Source organism: Ambystoma mexicanum, chromosome 4q, assembly GCF_040938575.1.
Source record: "Ambystoma mexicanum isolate Mex_15411 chromosome 4q, UKY_AmexF1_1, whole genome shotgun sequence".
NCBI lineage: Eukaryota > Metazoa > Chordata > Amphibia > Caudata > Ambystomatidae > Ambystoma > Ambystoma mexicanum.
The window spans coordinates 382,771,568-382,788,535 of NC_090928.1; the positions used below are offsets into that span (position 1 = coordinate 382,771,568).

At 45.4% G+C, this 16,968-nt stretch overlaps 1 protein-coding gene across 2 annotated transcripts in view; it reads right to left on the reverse strand.

Moving 5' to 3' along the window:
• The window catches only part of AKT3 (AKT serine/threonine kinase 3), a 2,870,184-nt gene that overhangs the window by 62,236 nt on the left and 2,790,980 nt on the right, over positions 1–16,968 (reverse strand). For both annotated transcript variants that reach the window (XM_069607962.1, XM_069607961.1), the window contains one exon: positions 9,518–9,620. In XM_069607962.1, the coding sequence (XP_069464063.1) occupies positions 9,518–9,620 (103 nt within the window). The remainder of the gene's footprint in view (positions 1–9,517; positions 9,621–16,968) is intronic.

Below are 16,968 nucleotides of genomic sequence, written 5' to 3' on the forward strand. Positions count from 1 at the left end.
GGGGGAGCAGGGTAGAAGAATCAAGCAAAACAGGCAACACCTGTGTGCGAGAATGGTGGGGGCACAAGGGAATATCACGGGGGGACCAGAGGGGGTGGGGATGGCCTGTGGGGACAGAGGGAGTAACACATGTTGGTGCATGCTTACCTGCTGTCTGAGCAGGGGGTCGGGCCCTGGGTCCTCCTGGTCCAAACAGGAACTGCCCTTGTCTTCGTGTGCCTTTCGCTTAGGACGCCTGGGCGAGAGACGCCCTTGATCTAATAGTTAAGAGCAAGAGGCAGGGCTAAGAAGGTGGGTGGTGCTTAGGCCAAGTGACCTAGATCCACTTGCACCTGCTCCCCATCTGAAAAGGAAAAGAGGCTGGAGGGCTCCTTAAGTAGGAAAAAAGAGCGGCAAGCAGGAAGGCACCAGGTGGGCGGGGCTTGCTAAGTGATGAAAAAGAGCAGCAAGCAGGAAGGCACCAGGTGGGTGGGGCTTGCTAAGTGGTGAAAAAGGGTGGCAAGCAGGAAGGTACCAGATGGGCGGGGCTTGCTAAGTGGTGAAAAAGAGCAGCAAGCAGGAAGGCACAAGGTGGGCAGGGCTTGCAGAATGCTGAAAAAGAGCAGCAAGCAGGAAGGCAACAGGTGAGCGGGGCTTGCTAAGTGGTGAAAAAGAGCGGCAGGCAAGAAGGCATCAGGTGGGTGGTGCTTAGGCCAGGTGACCTAGATCCACTTGCACCTGCTCCCCATCTGCCTTCCTGGTATATAGGGTCAGTGTCATATGGGCCAGTAATAGGGATGAGGATTTGAGCGTCGTCTGCATAATTAGTGTAGGAGACACCCAATTTATACATTTGGTCAAAGAGCAGCTTGGTAAAAATATTATGCAATGTGGGGGATACGCAGTACCCTAGCAGAACCCCACAGGATACTGGGGCTGGTTCAGCGGATGCAGTCAGAGCGAATACCCTCATTGTCCTGTTAGATAGATATTGTGTCTTCCTTTTCTCTTTTTTTTTTGGTTTTAATATTTATTAACTAATGTGTGAAAAGTTTAACTTTACACTCTAACTCCTATAAGACTTTTAGATCAGTAGTTCAGGCTCCTATTCTCTCCTGCCTTGATTTATAAATGTGAGTTGCATGCTGTGCTTTACTTTGTGGCAAGGTAGCCTTTTGTTGCCAAGAGATTTGACCCCATCACAGGGTCCTTTGCCAACTTCATTAGCCGACTACATGATTAGAGTTTATGGTTTACTGTCACACCATTAGAGCTTCACATCATGTAGCCTCTATCATGCCAAGAAGTTAACATTTCTGGAGGCTCCAGCGCCTTAGGAACTAGGCCGTTCATTTGGTATTCCCAGCTTTTGGAGGTTTATGTTCTCATCTAGATCCCACTCCTGGTGTGTAGCAATTTTTGGCACAGCCTCTCCCTTACCCACATCTCAATCCTGATCACATCATTTTCCAGAAACAATTGAAGATTTTTAATGAGATTACATTATATAGCATTGGTTCACTGTACAATTTTAGAGATAGTAATGTAAATAAAGTAATTGCTATCCTTGCTATTACTGGATTTTAACTGGATTGAGGTGCTTCAATGCCATTTAGAGGGCTCAGAAGCCTTCTCTGCTGTTTATGCTTGAGTAAAATAAAGTTAAAATACTGTTGAGTACTCTGGCAATCTCTTAACCAGTGCAATATTTTGAAAGCCTTCCTTTAGACTGGTTTCCAAAATCCATGGTGTTTTAGACAATTTTGTTTAAAGCTGCAGCTGTAAAAAACTCTTTGCACGTGTATCGGCTTGCTTCACTTACTCAGCACGGTATTGGTCACCTATTAATGCCCCACAAGTCTCAAAGGCAATCGGCCACACTTGCAGTGGCCTAGTACAATTTAAAGGTAGCAAAGGCATTAGTAATGTACCAAAAGCATTGTTACCACTGTGATGAATCCGGTGCAGCCCTCACAAAGACCCTACCTAAAGTCTCCACCCAGGTGGCCAGCAGAAGGTAGATGATACATGATCCTAACCCTTTGGGGTGGTATTAGCCTGCAGGGTCACCTGAGAGGAGAAGGGCCAAAAGGGAAAAAGAGGACTCTGTGGGTGGGAGGCAGTATTTGTCTTCCTCAGAGGAAGAGATGTCAGTGATGCCAGAATATGTAATGGCTTGTTGTCAGAGTGAGATTTCAATCCTGGGAGTTGCGAAAACTGTCCTCATCAATCATTCATTAGGTATAAAACTCCCCCTCATAGAGTTACCCACATCTCTAATGTTAAGGACGATTGTAGCCAACAAGACCATCTTAAGTTCTGATAAAACTAACTGTGCTCTGATTCCAAAACAATCAAGGACTCCTTTTAAATGTATTTCCTCCAGTAAATGTAGTCAAGAATAGAAGTGAAGTAAGTCCCTTTAAAAACAATATGCAGAAAGAAAAAGTTAATTTGAACATTGTGGACTACGAGCCCCACAATGCCCAAAGTACTGGGATGAGAGTGTGTGATACTGAGGCACTGGACTGCAAGATGCAGCCTCGTAGAGTTAATGACCCACGCCTGAACGGGACTATGGAGTATAAAGCAGCCCCTCAGATGCAGGCCTTTAGGAGAAGCAGAAGGTAGAGTTCTGGAAGAGACTCCACGTCGCCGTGGTAGCAGACGTTAAAGGGAAGCAAAAACACCAGAGCCACCGCCATCTTTAAAGCAGATACCAGTTTTGTGAGGGCCTCTACCCTTAATAACCCTGCATGCAGAGGTTGCGCAGTGGGAAACTTTGATCTAGAAACCCCTTCCTATGGTAGCCTTGTATGTAGAGGTTGCGCGGCGGGAAGCGTTAATCTAAAAAGCTTTCCCCAAAGTAATATACTTCGGTGGCAGTCAAGCACCAGAGTGCTTCTGGAGCGAGGAACGCTCCTCTCCCAACTGGCACTGGGCTGCAGGAATCAGAAAGCAGCAGCTTACCGTGCAGCAGGAAGCAGAGGAAACAAATGGCAACAGCAGCAAAGCGAGCGCATGCAACACCTCGGCGAGTACACTAGTGTATTGTGACCCCGGAACACTCTGTTAACATCTGCTAGCCACTAATGACAATATAGAATACCAAACTAATGTAAAGAAATTAAAGTGGCATACTAAGAATAACTGCATACCAATCTGATAGAAAGTGGCTAAAGTGGCAGAATAAGAACCTTGGGAACAAAGAAGAAGTTTATAATTGTATTTCAAGGATCGAAGTAATTGCCAAAACATAAAGAGGGCAATATTAAAAGGAGGTAACACAAACTACCATTGCCAAAGTTAGGAGAGGTCAATTAAGAAGCAAGCCAAGTGCAAACCCTATTGTCAAAGCAAAGAGGAGGCAATAGTTGATAATGACCCAAACAAGCATTGTCTGAGCCAAAGAAAAGCAAGTGTGATAAAAAGTTGGCTGATCTAAGACTGGGAAAACTAGACTTGTAGAAGAGCTGCTCTCCCGATAGATAATATTTAGGAGGAGAGGAGCATAATCTGCAATGCATGCAGCAATCACAAGGGTGGAACTAATAATATCAATGTGTTACATGATGTCCCAGAAAAAGTAGCCTATACTGAAGTTGTTGACACTGATCTTGTTGAAAGAAAAAAGACTTCGTTGTGGCAGAAGAGCTGCCCTCCTGATAGAAAGCATTCAGAAGGAGAGGAGCATAACCTGCATTGCATGTGGTATAAACAGCACCAATGTGTTTCATGTCCTTTCAGCAGAAGTATTCATTACTAAATTGTTTGAAATGAACTTTAGCACAGAAGTACTTGGAGCAATGTTAAACGCGTTTAGTCCTGGCAGGTGAGTACACCACGGCAAGGGACTTCGTAGTGATAGACCTGGCAGTTATGTGAACCAGGTAGAAGTTGTTGAAGTACTGTGTTGTGGTTAAAGACTGTGAAGAAGTCTTAATTACTTACCTGTAACTGTATTTCTCCAGCATTGGTATCTTTCATTGAACCTTGCAGTTCTGTTGCATCAGCAAACTCTGATGCGCTTTGAGAGGAATTGATGACCCTTGGGAAAGGTGCCAGAGGGTCGGGTACCGCATTTGTCGAGCCCATTCTGGCGCTATGAGTATCATCATGCACAGTTGCTCCTTCATTCTGCGTAGTACTCGTGCTATCAATAGAATCAGTGGAAAGTCATACAGAAACTTGCCTGTCCGGGTTACTGAGAATGTGTCCCCCAGTGATAGGTCCTCTGTTTATCTCCAGGCGAACAGGTGACATTTCTTGTTGTTGTTGGTGGCGAAGAGATCGATGTCTGGATGTCCCCACATGCGGAATATCCGTTGAGTTTCTCCATGGTCTAATTCCCATTTGTGGGAGGTTGTGTAATCTCTGCTCAATCTGTCCGCTAGGACATTGTCTACTCATGGCAGGTGTTCTGCTTTCAGCTGGACCTTGTGCTGTAGCGCCCATGTCCATAACTTCTGTGCTTTCTTGGATAGCATCTCTGATTTTGTGCCTCCCTGCTTGTTGGTATAATGCATGGAGGTTGTGTTGTCCGTCTGAATTGTTACCACCTATCCTTCTAGTACAGGTAAGAAAGTCTTCAGTGCCCAGTGGATTGCTCCGAGTGCCAGGATGTTGATGTGTAGTCGGGGCTCTTGGTTTGACCATGTGCCCGTTGTCTGTAGTTCTGCCAGGTATGCTCCCCAGCTTGATAGACGCATCTGTTCTGAGAAGAAGTGTCGAAGTGGGAGCATGAAATGGCATTCTCTGCAACCGAATTTGTGGTGTGCCCCACCATTGAAGTGTTTTGTGGAAGCTTGGTAGAAGTTGGATGACATCTTCCCATGACTCGTGTGCTTGGGCCCATTGGTGGTCCAGGGTCTCTTGTATTGGCCTCATGTGTAGTCTGCAGTTGGGAATGAGAAATATACAGGATGTCATCATACCCAGGATCGATTTGAAAGATTGTACCGGGGTTGCTGTGCTGTCGAAGAACCATGAGATTAGTTGCAGCATCGCCGATATTCTGTCTGCAGAGGGTCGTACCCTGGGTATGCAGGTGTTCAGCTCTGCTCCTAGGAATAGAGCTGTCTTGGCAGGTATTGGGCAGGATTTGGTTTCGTTTACGGAGAACCCTAGATCTGTCAGAAGATTCATTGTCTTTGCAACAGACGTGGTTGTGAGGTTGAATGAACGTGCCTCCATCAACCTATCATCTAGATATGGAAAAACCTCAGTTCCTGAGCGTCTATGGTTTGCTGCCACCGGTAGCAGGCACTTGGTGAAGGCTCTTGGTGCTGACCTTAGGCTGAAGGATGTTGGAAGTGTGCCTTTCCCTCCGAGAAATCTTGTGTGTGCTGGGTGGATGGGGATATGGAAGTACGCGTCTCCCAAATCCAGGGTAGCCAGAAAGTAGTTTTTGTTTAGCCATGGGAGGACATTTTGAAATTATGTCATTTTGAATTTGATGTACTTGACGAATTTGTTTAGGGCCCTTAGGTCCAATATTGGTCTCCACTGACCGTTCTTTTTCCTGATTAGGAAGAACCGGGAATAGAAGCCTTTTCCCCTTTGGTCTAATGGAACTGGTTGTATGGCTGCCTTTTGGAACACTTTGTGAATTTCTATTTTCATATGTTTCATCAGGTGTGTTGCGTGGTTGGCGAGGCAGGGAGGGAGGTTGATCCAAAAATGTGATAGTGTGGCCCTTGCGAATTACTTGTAGCACCCACTTGTGTGATGTAATGTTTCGCCAGAGGTGGCAATGATGGCTTATCTGCCCTCCCACTCGGGTGTGCTGTGGGCGGGATAGGTATGAATTGTCAGTTCTGTTTAGATTTGTTTTGGTGTGGTTTGAGCCACTTCTGCCTCCGAGTATTGAACCTGGTCGTCGATTAGTGATATTTATTATCTTGGAAGGTACTGCCTTGCATTCTCTGAAAATAGGACGGTCGGTTAAAGCCTCTGAATCTGGAGGATGAGCCTCGAAAATATCAAAAAGAGCACTGGTCTTGGTCTTTATCCCTCAGCGAGCTGATAGCCATGCCTGTGTCTGTGTCCGGCTTAATGCCCTTAAGATGATCATCAATCTTTTTGCCAAAGAGGTCATGCCCGTAGAAGGGCATATCTAGAATTTGTACTCGGACTTCTGGTCTGAAATTGGTTGCCTTCATCTAAGCCTGTCTTCTTAGTACCGTGCTGTGGGCCATTTGACAGAAGTCAGATTCAGCAAAGTCCACCGCTGCATCAACCATGTGATCGGATGTTGTTTCACCATCCGCTATTATTGTCCTTGCTTCCTCTTGGAGTTCAGCCGGTAGGTGTTTGGTTAGCTTTGATATACGAAGTCAGAGTTGCTGGTCAAAGCGTGCTGTCATATCCAGCACATTACCTGCTCTGATGCTTAGGGAAGCTGATGATGACTCTTTCCTGCCCATAGCTTCAAGTTTTCATCCTTCCTTGTCGGGAGGTGCCGTCAATGGTGATGAGGGGTTTGCTAGTTTCTTTCTGGCTGCCACTGTGATGATTGAGTCTGGTTTTGTATGCCCTCCTAAGCATAGCAGAGCCGTGTCTGAGGCTTTGTATTTTTTCTCAGGTTGCGATACCAGAGCGGGTGTAGACAGAGGTGTAGAAAGTATTTTCACTCCTCCAGACTGAGTCTAAGAGAGTGACAGTAGTGACAGTCCTCCTTCGCTTATCCCTGTGTTCGTATAAACTGATTTTCTTTCTTCTGAGGTTACTTGAATTTTGAAAAGGTCTGCTGCCTTGCCAATGATGGTGTGAAATGATACCAGGTCATCCGGTGGTGAGGTTTCCCCTGGGGAATCACGTTTTCTCGGTTTCTCTATTACATTGTCATCCCATTCACTGTGTGTGTCTGGTTCGGTGTGTAATCTCTCCTTCATCTGGTTCTTCTGTGTCTGAAGTCTCTGAACGGGTCCTCCTGTCAATCTGAAATTGACACAGTTGAAGGTACTATAGTTGGATCCCTTGTAGGCAAGCATCTTCTTGGTCTAGGTGAGGATCTTGGTGGTGAGACTGTCGGTGAAGCACTGCGTGACAGTGGTCTGTCTCTGGGTCTGTGAGGAGGTTCAGGAGAGCGTGGGAGTTTACGGGCTCTACTACTGGTGGGAGAGCCTCTAGGCGTACTGTAATTAAGTGATTTGTCCTTCTGAGGAGATCTGGTGCTCCTCAAACTTGTCAAAACATTTCTATGTCTGGGGGAAGATGGTGCCAATGGTTGGGATCTCTGGAGTCTATTGAACTCATCAATGATTCTCTGCATTGACTCCATCAGCATAGGGTCATATGGATCTGTGACGTCCTCAGTGGTAGGGTGCCAAGGTGGGCTATTTTCTTTAGTGGTGTAAACGGGTTGTTCCTCTATGATTTCAGTGTCAGAAAATTCCTCTTGCAGAATGATATCTGGCAACTCTACCATCTCCTTTATTGGTGATAGTTCTATTAACACAGGTTCTTCCTGTCCCCTTCGAGTGGTTGGAGTCGTGTCATTAGCCTTATTCGTGTTATCCTCCGTGGACGGTGTTCTGGCCGTTGATGGGATGCTCGTGGACGGTTCTTCTGGCTTGTTTTTCCCTGTCAACGTTGATGTCAATGGTTTAATTGAGGATGACGATGATTGATGCTTCTTCGACGATGGGTTTGTGGATGAGTGTTGTGACTTGGGTTCCGTCGACGAAATTTTCGTGGACGAATGGTGTGTTTCCTTCACCGACTACTAATTAGTCGACAATTTCGATGACGAGAATTTACTTGTCGACGAGAATGTTTGGAGCGTGGTCGTAGACGTCTTTTCTTTCGTGGACGGCCTGGCCGTCGACGACCCATTATTATTATTATTATTACTGTTCGTAAATGGCAGTTCCGTGGACGATCGCCCCCCCTGACGAAGACTCCTTAACTTTTGAGGTCCTTTTTTCTTCCGAATTATGTTTTTTCTGACCCCCAGAGCTCAAGGAAGGTGTAAGGGAACTCTTATTTACCTTTTTCTTGCTCTTGTGAGTAGGGGAGGTGCTCCTTTCCACTGAAGAGGCTCTTTTTTAGAAGTTTGTCTCTCAGATGGTTTTTGAGATGTAACAGGGGCTGTTTTGGCAGATTCACCAACCGAGTAGTGGCACTTGGACTCCAGATGTAATAGCTTCCTGTGCCTGTCTTGTAAAGTCTTGTTGGTGAAAGTTTTACAAATCTCACCCTGGTGGATATCATAAGGGTATAAGAAGTAGATCCACGGTTTATGCGGATCCCTCAAGTACACTAGTTTCTTTCGCCATCTTGTGCAGTCCCTGAACAGGGAAGGCTTCTTGGCAGTTGGTGTTTCCTCAGTAATGGTGTGAAGTAATCCTTCACTCGACGAAAAAGGGTTGCAATCTTGTGATTTCTGATCCTAGAAAGCCTCAAATAGTAATCCTTGACTAGATGAATAAGAGAAGATAAAATTCTAAAAAAGTAGCTTATACTGCTAAAGATAGGAAAATTGAAGAAGCTCCGAGAGCTGGAGGATTCCCTGTGTCTGTTAGACAGCAGTGAAAAATCTGAAGATGGCTGCCTCGGATGGAGCTTAAACCCTGCCACCTCATTGGTTAGGGTCAAAAAGGACCAAAGTGAGGTGAAGGGACTACATAAGTGAATGTCCCTTTGGACATAATGGCCAACTCTCATTGCCTTTTTTCTATGGAAATAATGTAAGTATATAATTATTTTTTAATCAGTGAGCATTCCCGCTCTGATGACGGGGAATATTCAAGCATGTGGATCTATGAAAGATCCAATGCTGGAGAAGTGGCAAGACCACTATATCATCTTGTGAAATCATCCTGACAAACATTGCAGTGGCTAAAGATGAACTGCAGAAGTGTTTTTTGTTTCCTAGGAAGTTGCTGTGTTTGAACTCTTTGCTACAAGTGGAGAGATTTGCCATTTCTTTTGAACTGTTGGGAAGTCCAAGTGAGAGACTTTTGGAGTAAGAAGAACCTTATCATCAGAACTTTGTTGTAGAATGGAACTTTCCTAATTTTGAATTGTTCCACCCTTCATGTGTTGTTGTATGATTAAGTGTGAGGGACAGATTTGTTTTGTTAGAGTGTTTCCTTTAGGTTATTTTGATAAGCAGGGAAATCCACTTCAGGGTACAGATAATGAGGCATTTGCCAAACCCTTGAGTTAATAAAATGGCATCTTATGAAAAACCTTTACAAAGTTGTCCGCCTCACATTTCTGACACCTCATGCCACATGGTAACACAGGGAACAATGGGTTGTTTATGAATAATCTGTACTGCTAGCCCGATTTCAAGCAAAGTGTTAAAAAGTTTCTAAGAATTGGTCACTAAATGGATCTCCTACACTATATATTTGATTCCATATGTTTCTTTTGAGCAAAGAAAACGTCCTTTGCCCATGATCTGAAGTCTGCAAAGCAACTTGATTGTTGTGAAAACCTGTGTTTTTTCCCTTTGGCGTGGGTTTTCCTGATGAGTAACCAACTAACTTAAAGTGAGAAGTGTGTCCCTGCCTATGTGCAGTTTACTTACATTTTTCAGGTGGAGTTATTGTAATCGTCTGAGCAGTGAATTCCTCATCAAAATATCTGGTATCGGTCTCCGACGACACCTGAGGTTTGAAGGGAGGTACAAGCTGAAAAAGAAAGAAAACAATAAGGGACAAACATTTGTGAATGTACACCTACAATGATCTCATCTACAACAGTAGTGGTAACAGCAACTTGAAGCTCCAGATGCTACTCCAATTATTAATTGGAAGAAGAGGTTGAATCGAGCGAGAGTTATCTGGAGCAGAGTACCATTCATTTTATTGTTTACTGTTAACAGTTCACCTAATTTTTGCAACCACTTTATCCATTCCAGAACTTATTTTTCAAATTGAAGCACACCTCTTCATTTTACCATCCTCTGGCGGCAGTTACAGCCAAACTGAAATCTTTTTCACCATACATTCATTAAGCATGGATGACATCTCTGCCTGGATGCACTGGCTTCATGTTAACTATCAGAAGATGGAGCTCTGCCAACAGTAAGAAATGATCTTTCCTGACACCCAATTCCCCCCTGATTTGTGGAAAACTTGTCAAGCTGTTTTCTCAGGTTAAATGTTACAGCTGAAAAGGTACAGGCCCTTTTCATGGGATTTTATTTCACAATCAGTGGGATTTCTTGTTTCAAGGAGACTTAGTGACTAATCATTTGTACTACTGTAATGCACTCATGCTAAATACTTCAGTACCATACTATTCATTCCTAGGCCTCTGTCAGACCAGAGGAGATAAACAGACTCAGTCTTGGCATCCAGGCTTTGTTATAAATTACCATTTTCTATTCATTAGCTTTTTCTAGTAGCAGTGCCCTGTTGAAGCAGCTGCTATTTAGGAAGGTATTAAGTATGGTTTCAATCAGAGTTAAGATCAGCGTGTAGAGGCGATTGATTTCACAAGGACCAAATGACAGGCCAATATAGAAAATACTGAACGACAATAGAGAGGACCTAATTTTGTACTTCATTTTTGGCACGCTTTACCACTGGAAAAGGCTACTAAATGAACTTGCCTACATTACATGCTACAGACAACATAACAAAGTCACTTCGTTTTCTCCCTACTGTGTTGCTCCATTGCTTATTTTTGTTTCGTCAGTGTCCCACCCAGCTCTGAAGCCATCTCGATCAAACTATTGAGATAATAAAACTATTTACGGTGCAATAGGCTTAACTTCTTTCATATCAACCACACACCATCTGTGGGAGAAGATTGGAAAAAAAAGTCAGCACTCGAGACACGTGCCACATGTCACATGTACTCGAAAATAGCAAACCAAAAAAGCCTTGTGTTGCAAGTTTCCAATTGTGGTCATTTCCAACACTTTGGGTGGAGAGTGCATTTTGGGAATTATTAAAGCAAATTGCTAATAAACATCCCATCCCAAGCTGGGCTCCGGATCAAGTTCCAAAGTGTTCTTGACCTGTGGGCACATTGCCCACAGCAAGTATTTTGGCAAGGTGCCTCCCGTCCTCCCAGAGGCCCAAATTGGCCATTTCGCATAGCCTGCTGCCATACCCAGGGGGTCAATTCGCCTGCCTAAGCCAATAGTCGAATGTGCCCACTGGGAATAGGCAGTGATGCCCAAAGGCCCTGGCAACTCCAAGCCATCCACTGTGATTTTGTCTGTGTCCCAGGCACACCAAACAGACCCAGCTCGGCATACAAAGACCTGGCCTGGGCCCACAAGCTCAGAGGTGCGTTTATGGGGCACCACAGACCTAGCCCCGATTCCTGCAGGCCTCAAGTCATGTTTAAAAAAGAAAAAGGAGATTCTAAGATGGCAGTATAAGGATGCGAGTTAGACGCTCTGTCCTTGGACCTCAAATTAAATGCGCCCTTCGGCATAATAGAAAATAAATCCTGACTATAGCTGTGATCGGAACGAAAGGGGATCAGGAACCTGTAGTGCTGAATTAAAATGTCCCTGGGAGATTTATCCGACGACGGTGAACGAAGCGGGCTGTAGTGTGCCCCCATTGTCTGACTCCAGTGGGGGAAACGGAAGAGCAGCTTATACCGCCCTGTTTCTTTTTCACGGCAGTGCAACAGTGCCCGGGGATGACAGCAAGACCTCACCAGGTCGCAGGCGGTACCTCAGCACAGAGTGGATGTAGTGCAGGGATCCATATTGGAGAAGGCACATTGGCTGTGTGTATTCATGGGGAGGCATTAAGGTGAGGCATCGAGCAGCTGGGACCCGATCAGAGGAAAATGTACCAGCTGTCGCAGGAGATGTATGCCTGGCCGGTGTTGCATTACTACAAATGGGCCGCCGCCATCCAATGGTGTGAGGAATTGGGAACACAGAAAAGAACGAGCAAGGCAGTGGGGGAGCAATGCAATTAGAAGTTGGCATCTGTATAAAGTAGCCGCTGATGACAGAGGGTATGAAAGTGGGCCGTAGTGTGGACCCAGGTAAAGAGAAAGCGTTACCATTTGCAGCCTTTATCGACACAGGCAAGCCTCGTTGGTTGTGCATTTCCTAACAAGGGGGTTATAAGCATACAGCTACTTGTGTTTGAGAGGAGACCCCCAAAAGCAGACAGATCACTGGTCTGCTATAGTTACCTCAATTTACAGAGTCAGTGGGAGCAAATAGAGCCGGTCAGGACTGGAGGCCAACTCCTCACGGAAGGATACCATCGCACAGGAGTGAGCAGGCTGCAGAGCTATGTTAGGCTGGGTGGCGTCTTGGAAGCAAGTATTTCCCAAATGCCCGAAGCAAAAGAAAGATGCCTTGCTGAAGGAGGAGCTGAAGCATTCAAAGATGGGAAGATATAACAAGCTAGGTCACACATGTGGACACTACTGAAAGTGCCTTAACAGAGTTGTCTGAGGATGCGAAACAGAGTAGCGAACTCCTAGAACACAATACAAGAACTGTTCAAAACATAGAAATCCAAGTCAAGGATGTGGAAAATAGATGTAGGAGGTCTAACATTCACATCCAGGGTGTACAGGATAGCATACCCGGCCAGGGTTTAAGAAATACAGTGCAGCTATGTTTTGTTGACTTGCTTATCTCCCAAGCAAGTTGGTATTTTTATTTTATTTTTTGGAGTTCTCATCCTTCTGGATCTTTCCTCTACCTTTGATACGGTCAATCATGCCAACCTTATAAATCGGCTCCCTTGCCATCATGGACCTGACCCTGGACTGGTTGGCCTACCTCTCTGAATGACTTTTCCAGGTTCAACTGGGCCCTTTTCTCCCCTCATCTCACACCCACCTGTGGTGTCCCTCAGGGCTCTATGCTCTCGCCTTGGCTTTTCAACATATACCTTGTCCGCCCAACCCATTTGATCTCTGCCTTTTCTCCTAACTTCCAGTGTTATGCGGACACTCAACTCTCCTTCAAGTTTCCGTCTTCCGCCGCCTCCTCTTCCTCGCCCATTCCTGACTTTCTGTCTGCTATTCAGGCATGGTGCGCTGCTAACGATCTCTGCCTTAATTACACTAAGACTGAGCTCCTCATTGGGACACAAGCTCTGTCCTTCACTCCTACACTCTGGCCACCCCCATGGGCCCCCTCAGCCAGCCCTCCTATGAGGCAAAAACCTTTGGAGTCATCTTCGACTCCTCTCATCACAGATATTGCCAAGAAGGTTCCATTTCCTCACCTTCCCCCAGAAACTCAATGTCTCCAGAGCTCTAGCCCTCTCCAGGCTGGACTACTGCAACAGCCTCTTCCTCAACCCGCCTAACTCCTCCTTTCACCCCCCTCTACTAATCCAGAATAGGACTGTGAGACTTATACTTGGCATCAAGCCCAGGGGCCACATCTCTCCAGCCCTAAAAGCTCTCCACTGGCTCCCTGTTGCTGCAAGGATCTAGTTCAAAAACTCTGCATCATCCACAAGGCTGTCTAGCTCCTGGAACCCTGCTACATTCAACTCTGCCCCTAAATAGCTCCCTGCTAGAGCCCTTCGGTCTTCTAGCTCCAACTCTCTGCAGATCAGAGGCTTCCCAAGCAGAGAGTGGCAGTAGAGCTCACTCCTCCGCAGGTGCCTCCCTCTGGAATGGCCTCACTGCCCCTCTCATACTTGATCCGGATCTCCTTAAGTTCCAGAAGCTGCTCAAGACCCTCCATTTCTCTTCCTCCTTCCCACCCCTCCTCCCCTGGTGATGTCACCCTCCCCCGCCTCCTGACTGGCTGCCTGGTTTCCCTCCGATTCTTACAGGGCAGCTGGCCCTTCCCGACCAGTCTACTGCTGCACTTGGTCTTCCCCGCCCCCACCAGCACTGGCACTTCTGGGCTCCCTACCCTTGCACTAGCCTGTCTGTGCCTGCATCCCCCCATCCCCCCCGGTACCTCAAGCCCCATTCCTAACACTTAGCACGTGGACATTCTGCCCCTGCACACACACTCCCCAAGCTCTACCCACCTGGCCTCCCATGGCACTTGTTTACCCTCCAGCACTCCACCCCCCTCACCTGCACTTCTGTTTACTGCACTTGTACGATCCGAATGTCACAAGACCTAGTAGGACCGTTTTTGTTTTGTCATCCCAGGAACCCCCACCCCTCTGTTTTGTTGAACCTTGAAACACTTGTGTATAGGCGCATTCTAAAAATCCAATAAATAAAAATAAGATCCTTCCTATGAAGTCTCTGCTTGTCCAATGTCATTGTGTTGGGAAATTCTGTCTATATGGAATATCGATTGTTCTTTGATAAGTGTATATTAGTAGCCTGGGCACAGAACTACCAGTTCTACAAAGTAACTGTATGAGGCCCGAGGGAGCATGGTGGAGATTGAGAAGTCTAGTGGAATCCAAATGGACCTCCCATAGTTACATTCCCGGGTTGGGATTTCAGACCATGACTGCTGGAGTGGTTCCGGCAGACATCACAGGAACCGTGGTCTGAACCTGGGAGGAGTGTTCTGGTGTTGGGAAAGGGGGTGGGGGGGCGGGTTGTTGAGGGGAAAGGGGAAGTTGTTATGGGTGAAGAGCATACGCCAGAGGGATAAAGGGAATGAGGGCAAGGAGCCAGGAGGGGTCATCAGCAGAGGGAGGTGATTGCACATATACATAACCTTCACTCTTACAACATATAATGTTCGAGTGTTGAATACCGCAGTGAACTGAAGAGAAAAAGAAAAAAAAAAAGAAATCGGACGAGTTTCTAAGGAGAGAGAATGTGGAAATATTCCAGGAATCACATATTAGTATACAGGACAAAATGAAGCTCAGGATACGCCATTACACCAGGATATACCAAGCTAATGCACAAGATAAAACTGGGGGAGTATTGGTTGTGTTTAAAGATACTCTAGACATGCAGATCCAGGACACACACAGACCCAGCTGGACGATTCCTATTCCTTGAGGTACGCATTTAACAGCAAATACATTAGCCACTGTGTATGCTCCAAACACGGGCCAAGATGGATTTCTACAGGGGATGCGGTCTCAATTAGAAGCATTTGCAAAAGGGAAATTATCCTGGCAGCGGACTTTAATGACACCTGGGTCCCTCGGGAGGACAGGAGCAAGGCGACAATGTTAGGCACGGTGGATCCATCAAAAGCTTTGAAGCAAAGGATGCAGGTATTGGTATTACAAGATGCATGAGAGGGGGAGGGGAGAGAGAAGGGGTTCACCTATTATTCCCATGTCCATCGATCTCTCTCTCCAGGATAAAACGACATCTGTTTTTCCACAAGATGACTGGGGAGGGAAATAACATAGCTGGGTGCCATTTCCCTATCAGACCATGCCCCGATCACAGCCAGGATTGATAACTCTGGGAACAAACCAAGCTTATGGCAGTGGGGATTTCCGAGATAAATGTTATAGGACTGGTCCTCACGGAGTCAATAGGGGAAAGAATACACATTTTGCAGAGAATTACCTACCAGGGATGAAGCAGGAGACAGTATGGGATGCTTTTAAGGCTGTACTAAAGGGAGAATTAATAGGGATGAAAGCCAAGAGGGATAAACAATGCCGACAGTTAGAAAGGAGTTAGATGGTTCACTAACAGACCATGCAAAAGGTGGCAATACAACCGACTAAGGAGCTACAAAGAACACTTAAACACATTAATGGCCAGCTGGAACTACCTTGCACAAAGCGAGGTGAGAAAACCCTCCTATATGTGAAACAGATACTATAATGGGGCGAACAAAGCAGACTGCATGCTCGCGAGACAAGAAATAAGACTGCATCCCAAACTATCCTAAAAATGAAAACTGAAGAGGCTGAATTAATCACAGAAAGTGACACAATTATTTAAGTATTCACAGAGTATTACACCACATTACACTCCTCCGATAACCCAGATGTGGATAACCAAGGGGAATACTTGAGCACTATCCACTCTCAAAGATCCAAGAAACTGAGGTGGCCGATGCCATTAAAAATCTTCCACTTAAAGCCCCTGGCCCAGATGGCTATTCTGACCAGACAAAATTAACAGGGTCGCTCAACACCGGAGTGACCTTATCTCCGTGCACACTCTTATGCATACAACTATGCAAATTAAATCTTACTTTTCAATTATGATATACTCGTAAATGGTTAGGTCTTTTTTTTTTATTTAATATTTCAAAATAAAGTAAATTCCCCAAAACGGAATTTATATGTTTCTCGCAATTAATTTAACATTGCAGGTTACTGTGTACATAACTTCATTACTTACATAACCAAACAATTCTTTCAAGGTACTAAGTTTCCCAGTGTGATTGTTTACACATGCATACAAAATGTGATGATGGAATTAGCCACTCAAATTTACATAATTAGTCCACAATTTCCTATTCCCTGTCTTTTACAGATGGGGGTAGTCCAAATGTATGGCTTCCTTTCTTTCAATTTGATTGCCTTTGTGTTGATTTTTAATGCACAACGCGTTTCGGGCTATTCTAGCCCTTCATCAGGTGCGGGTAATTCACAAGTTCCAATAAATCAATTTCTGTAATTTAAGTAGAGAGGAATTCTAGTCAGTATCTTTGTTCACTCAGTGTTTCAGAATACTTGATACGTGCTTCTCAAAAATGTTAATTCAAAATACCTCTGACCTTCAGTTTCACTGATACAAAAAATCCAGTGTTCTTCCAAACACCTTCCACACTTGGCCGGTAGATTCTTAATGATTTGTTTTTCTTTAGCGTGCCACAAACAGTCTCTTAGTTAGATCTGTTGAGAAAACAATAGGAAATTGTTTTCACTTCATACAGTCTTTTTTTGGGGCGTTTTGATGCGGGTTATGCACCAGGATCAGTCGCTTGGGAAGAAGCGCTGAGTCCCAGTGTCAAAACCCTGGTTGTTAACATTTTCAGGATGAGTAAATGTTTATGCGCATTTGAATCATGTGCTCACCTCTGTCCTAGAATTCCAGTGTCGTGCGTGTTTTCGTCGCTGTAACGGGGTCGCCGTATGTGTTGAATCGACCTCTCACCGATCTTTCGCTCGTCTCGTCTTGCTT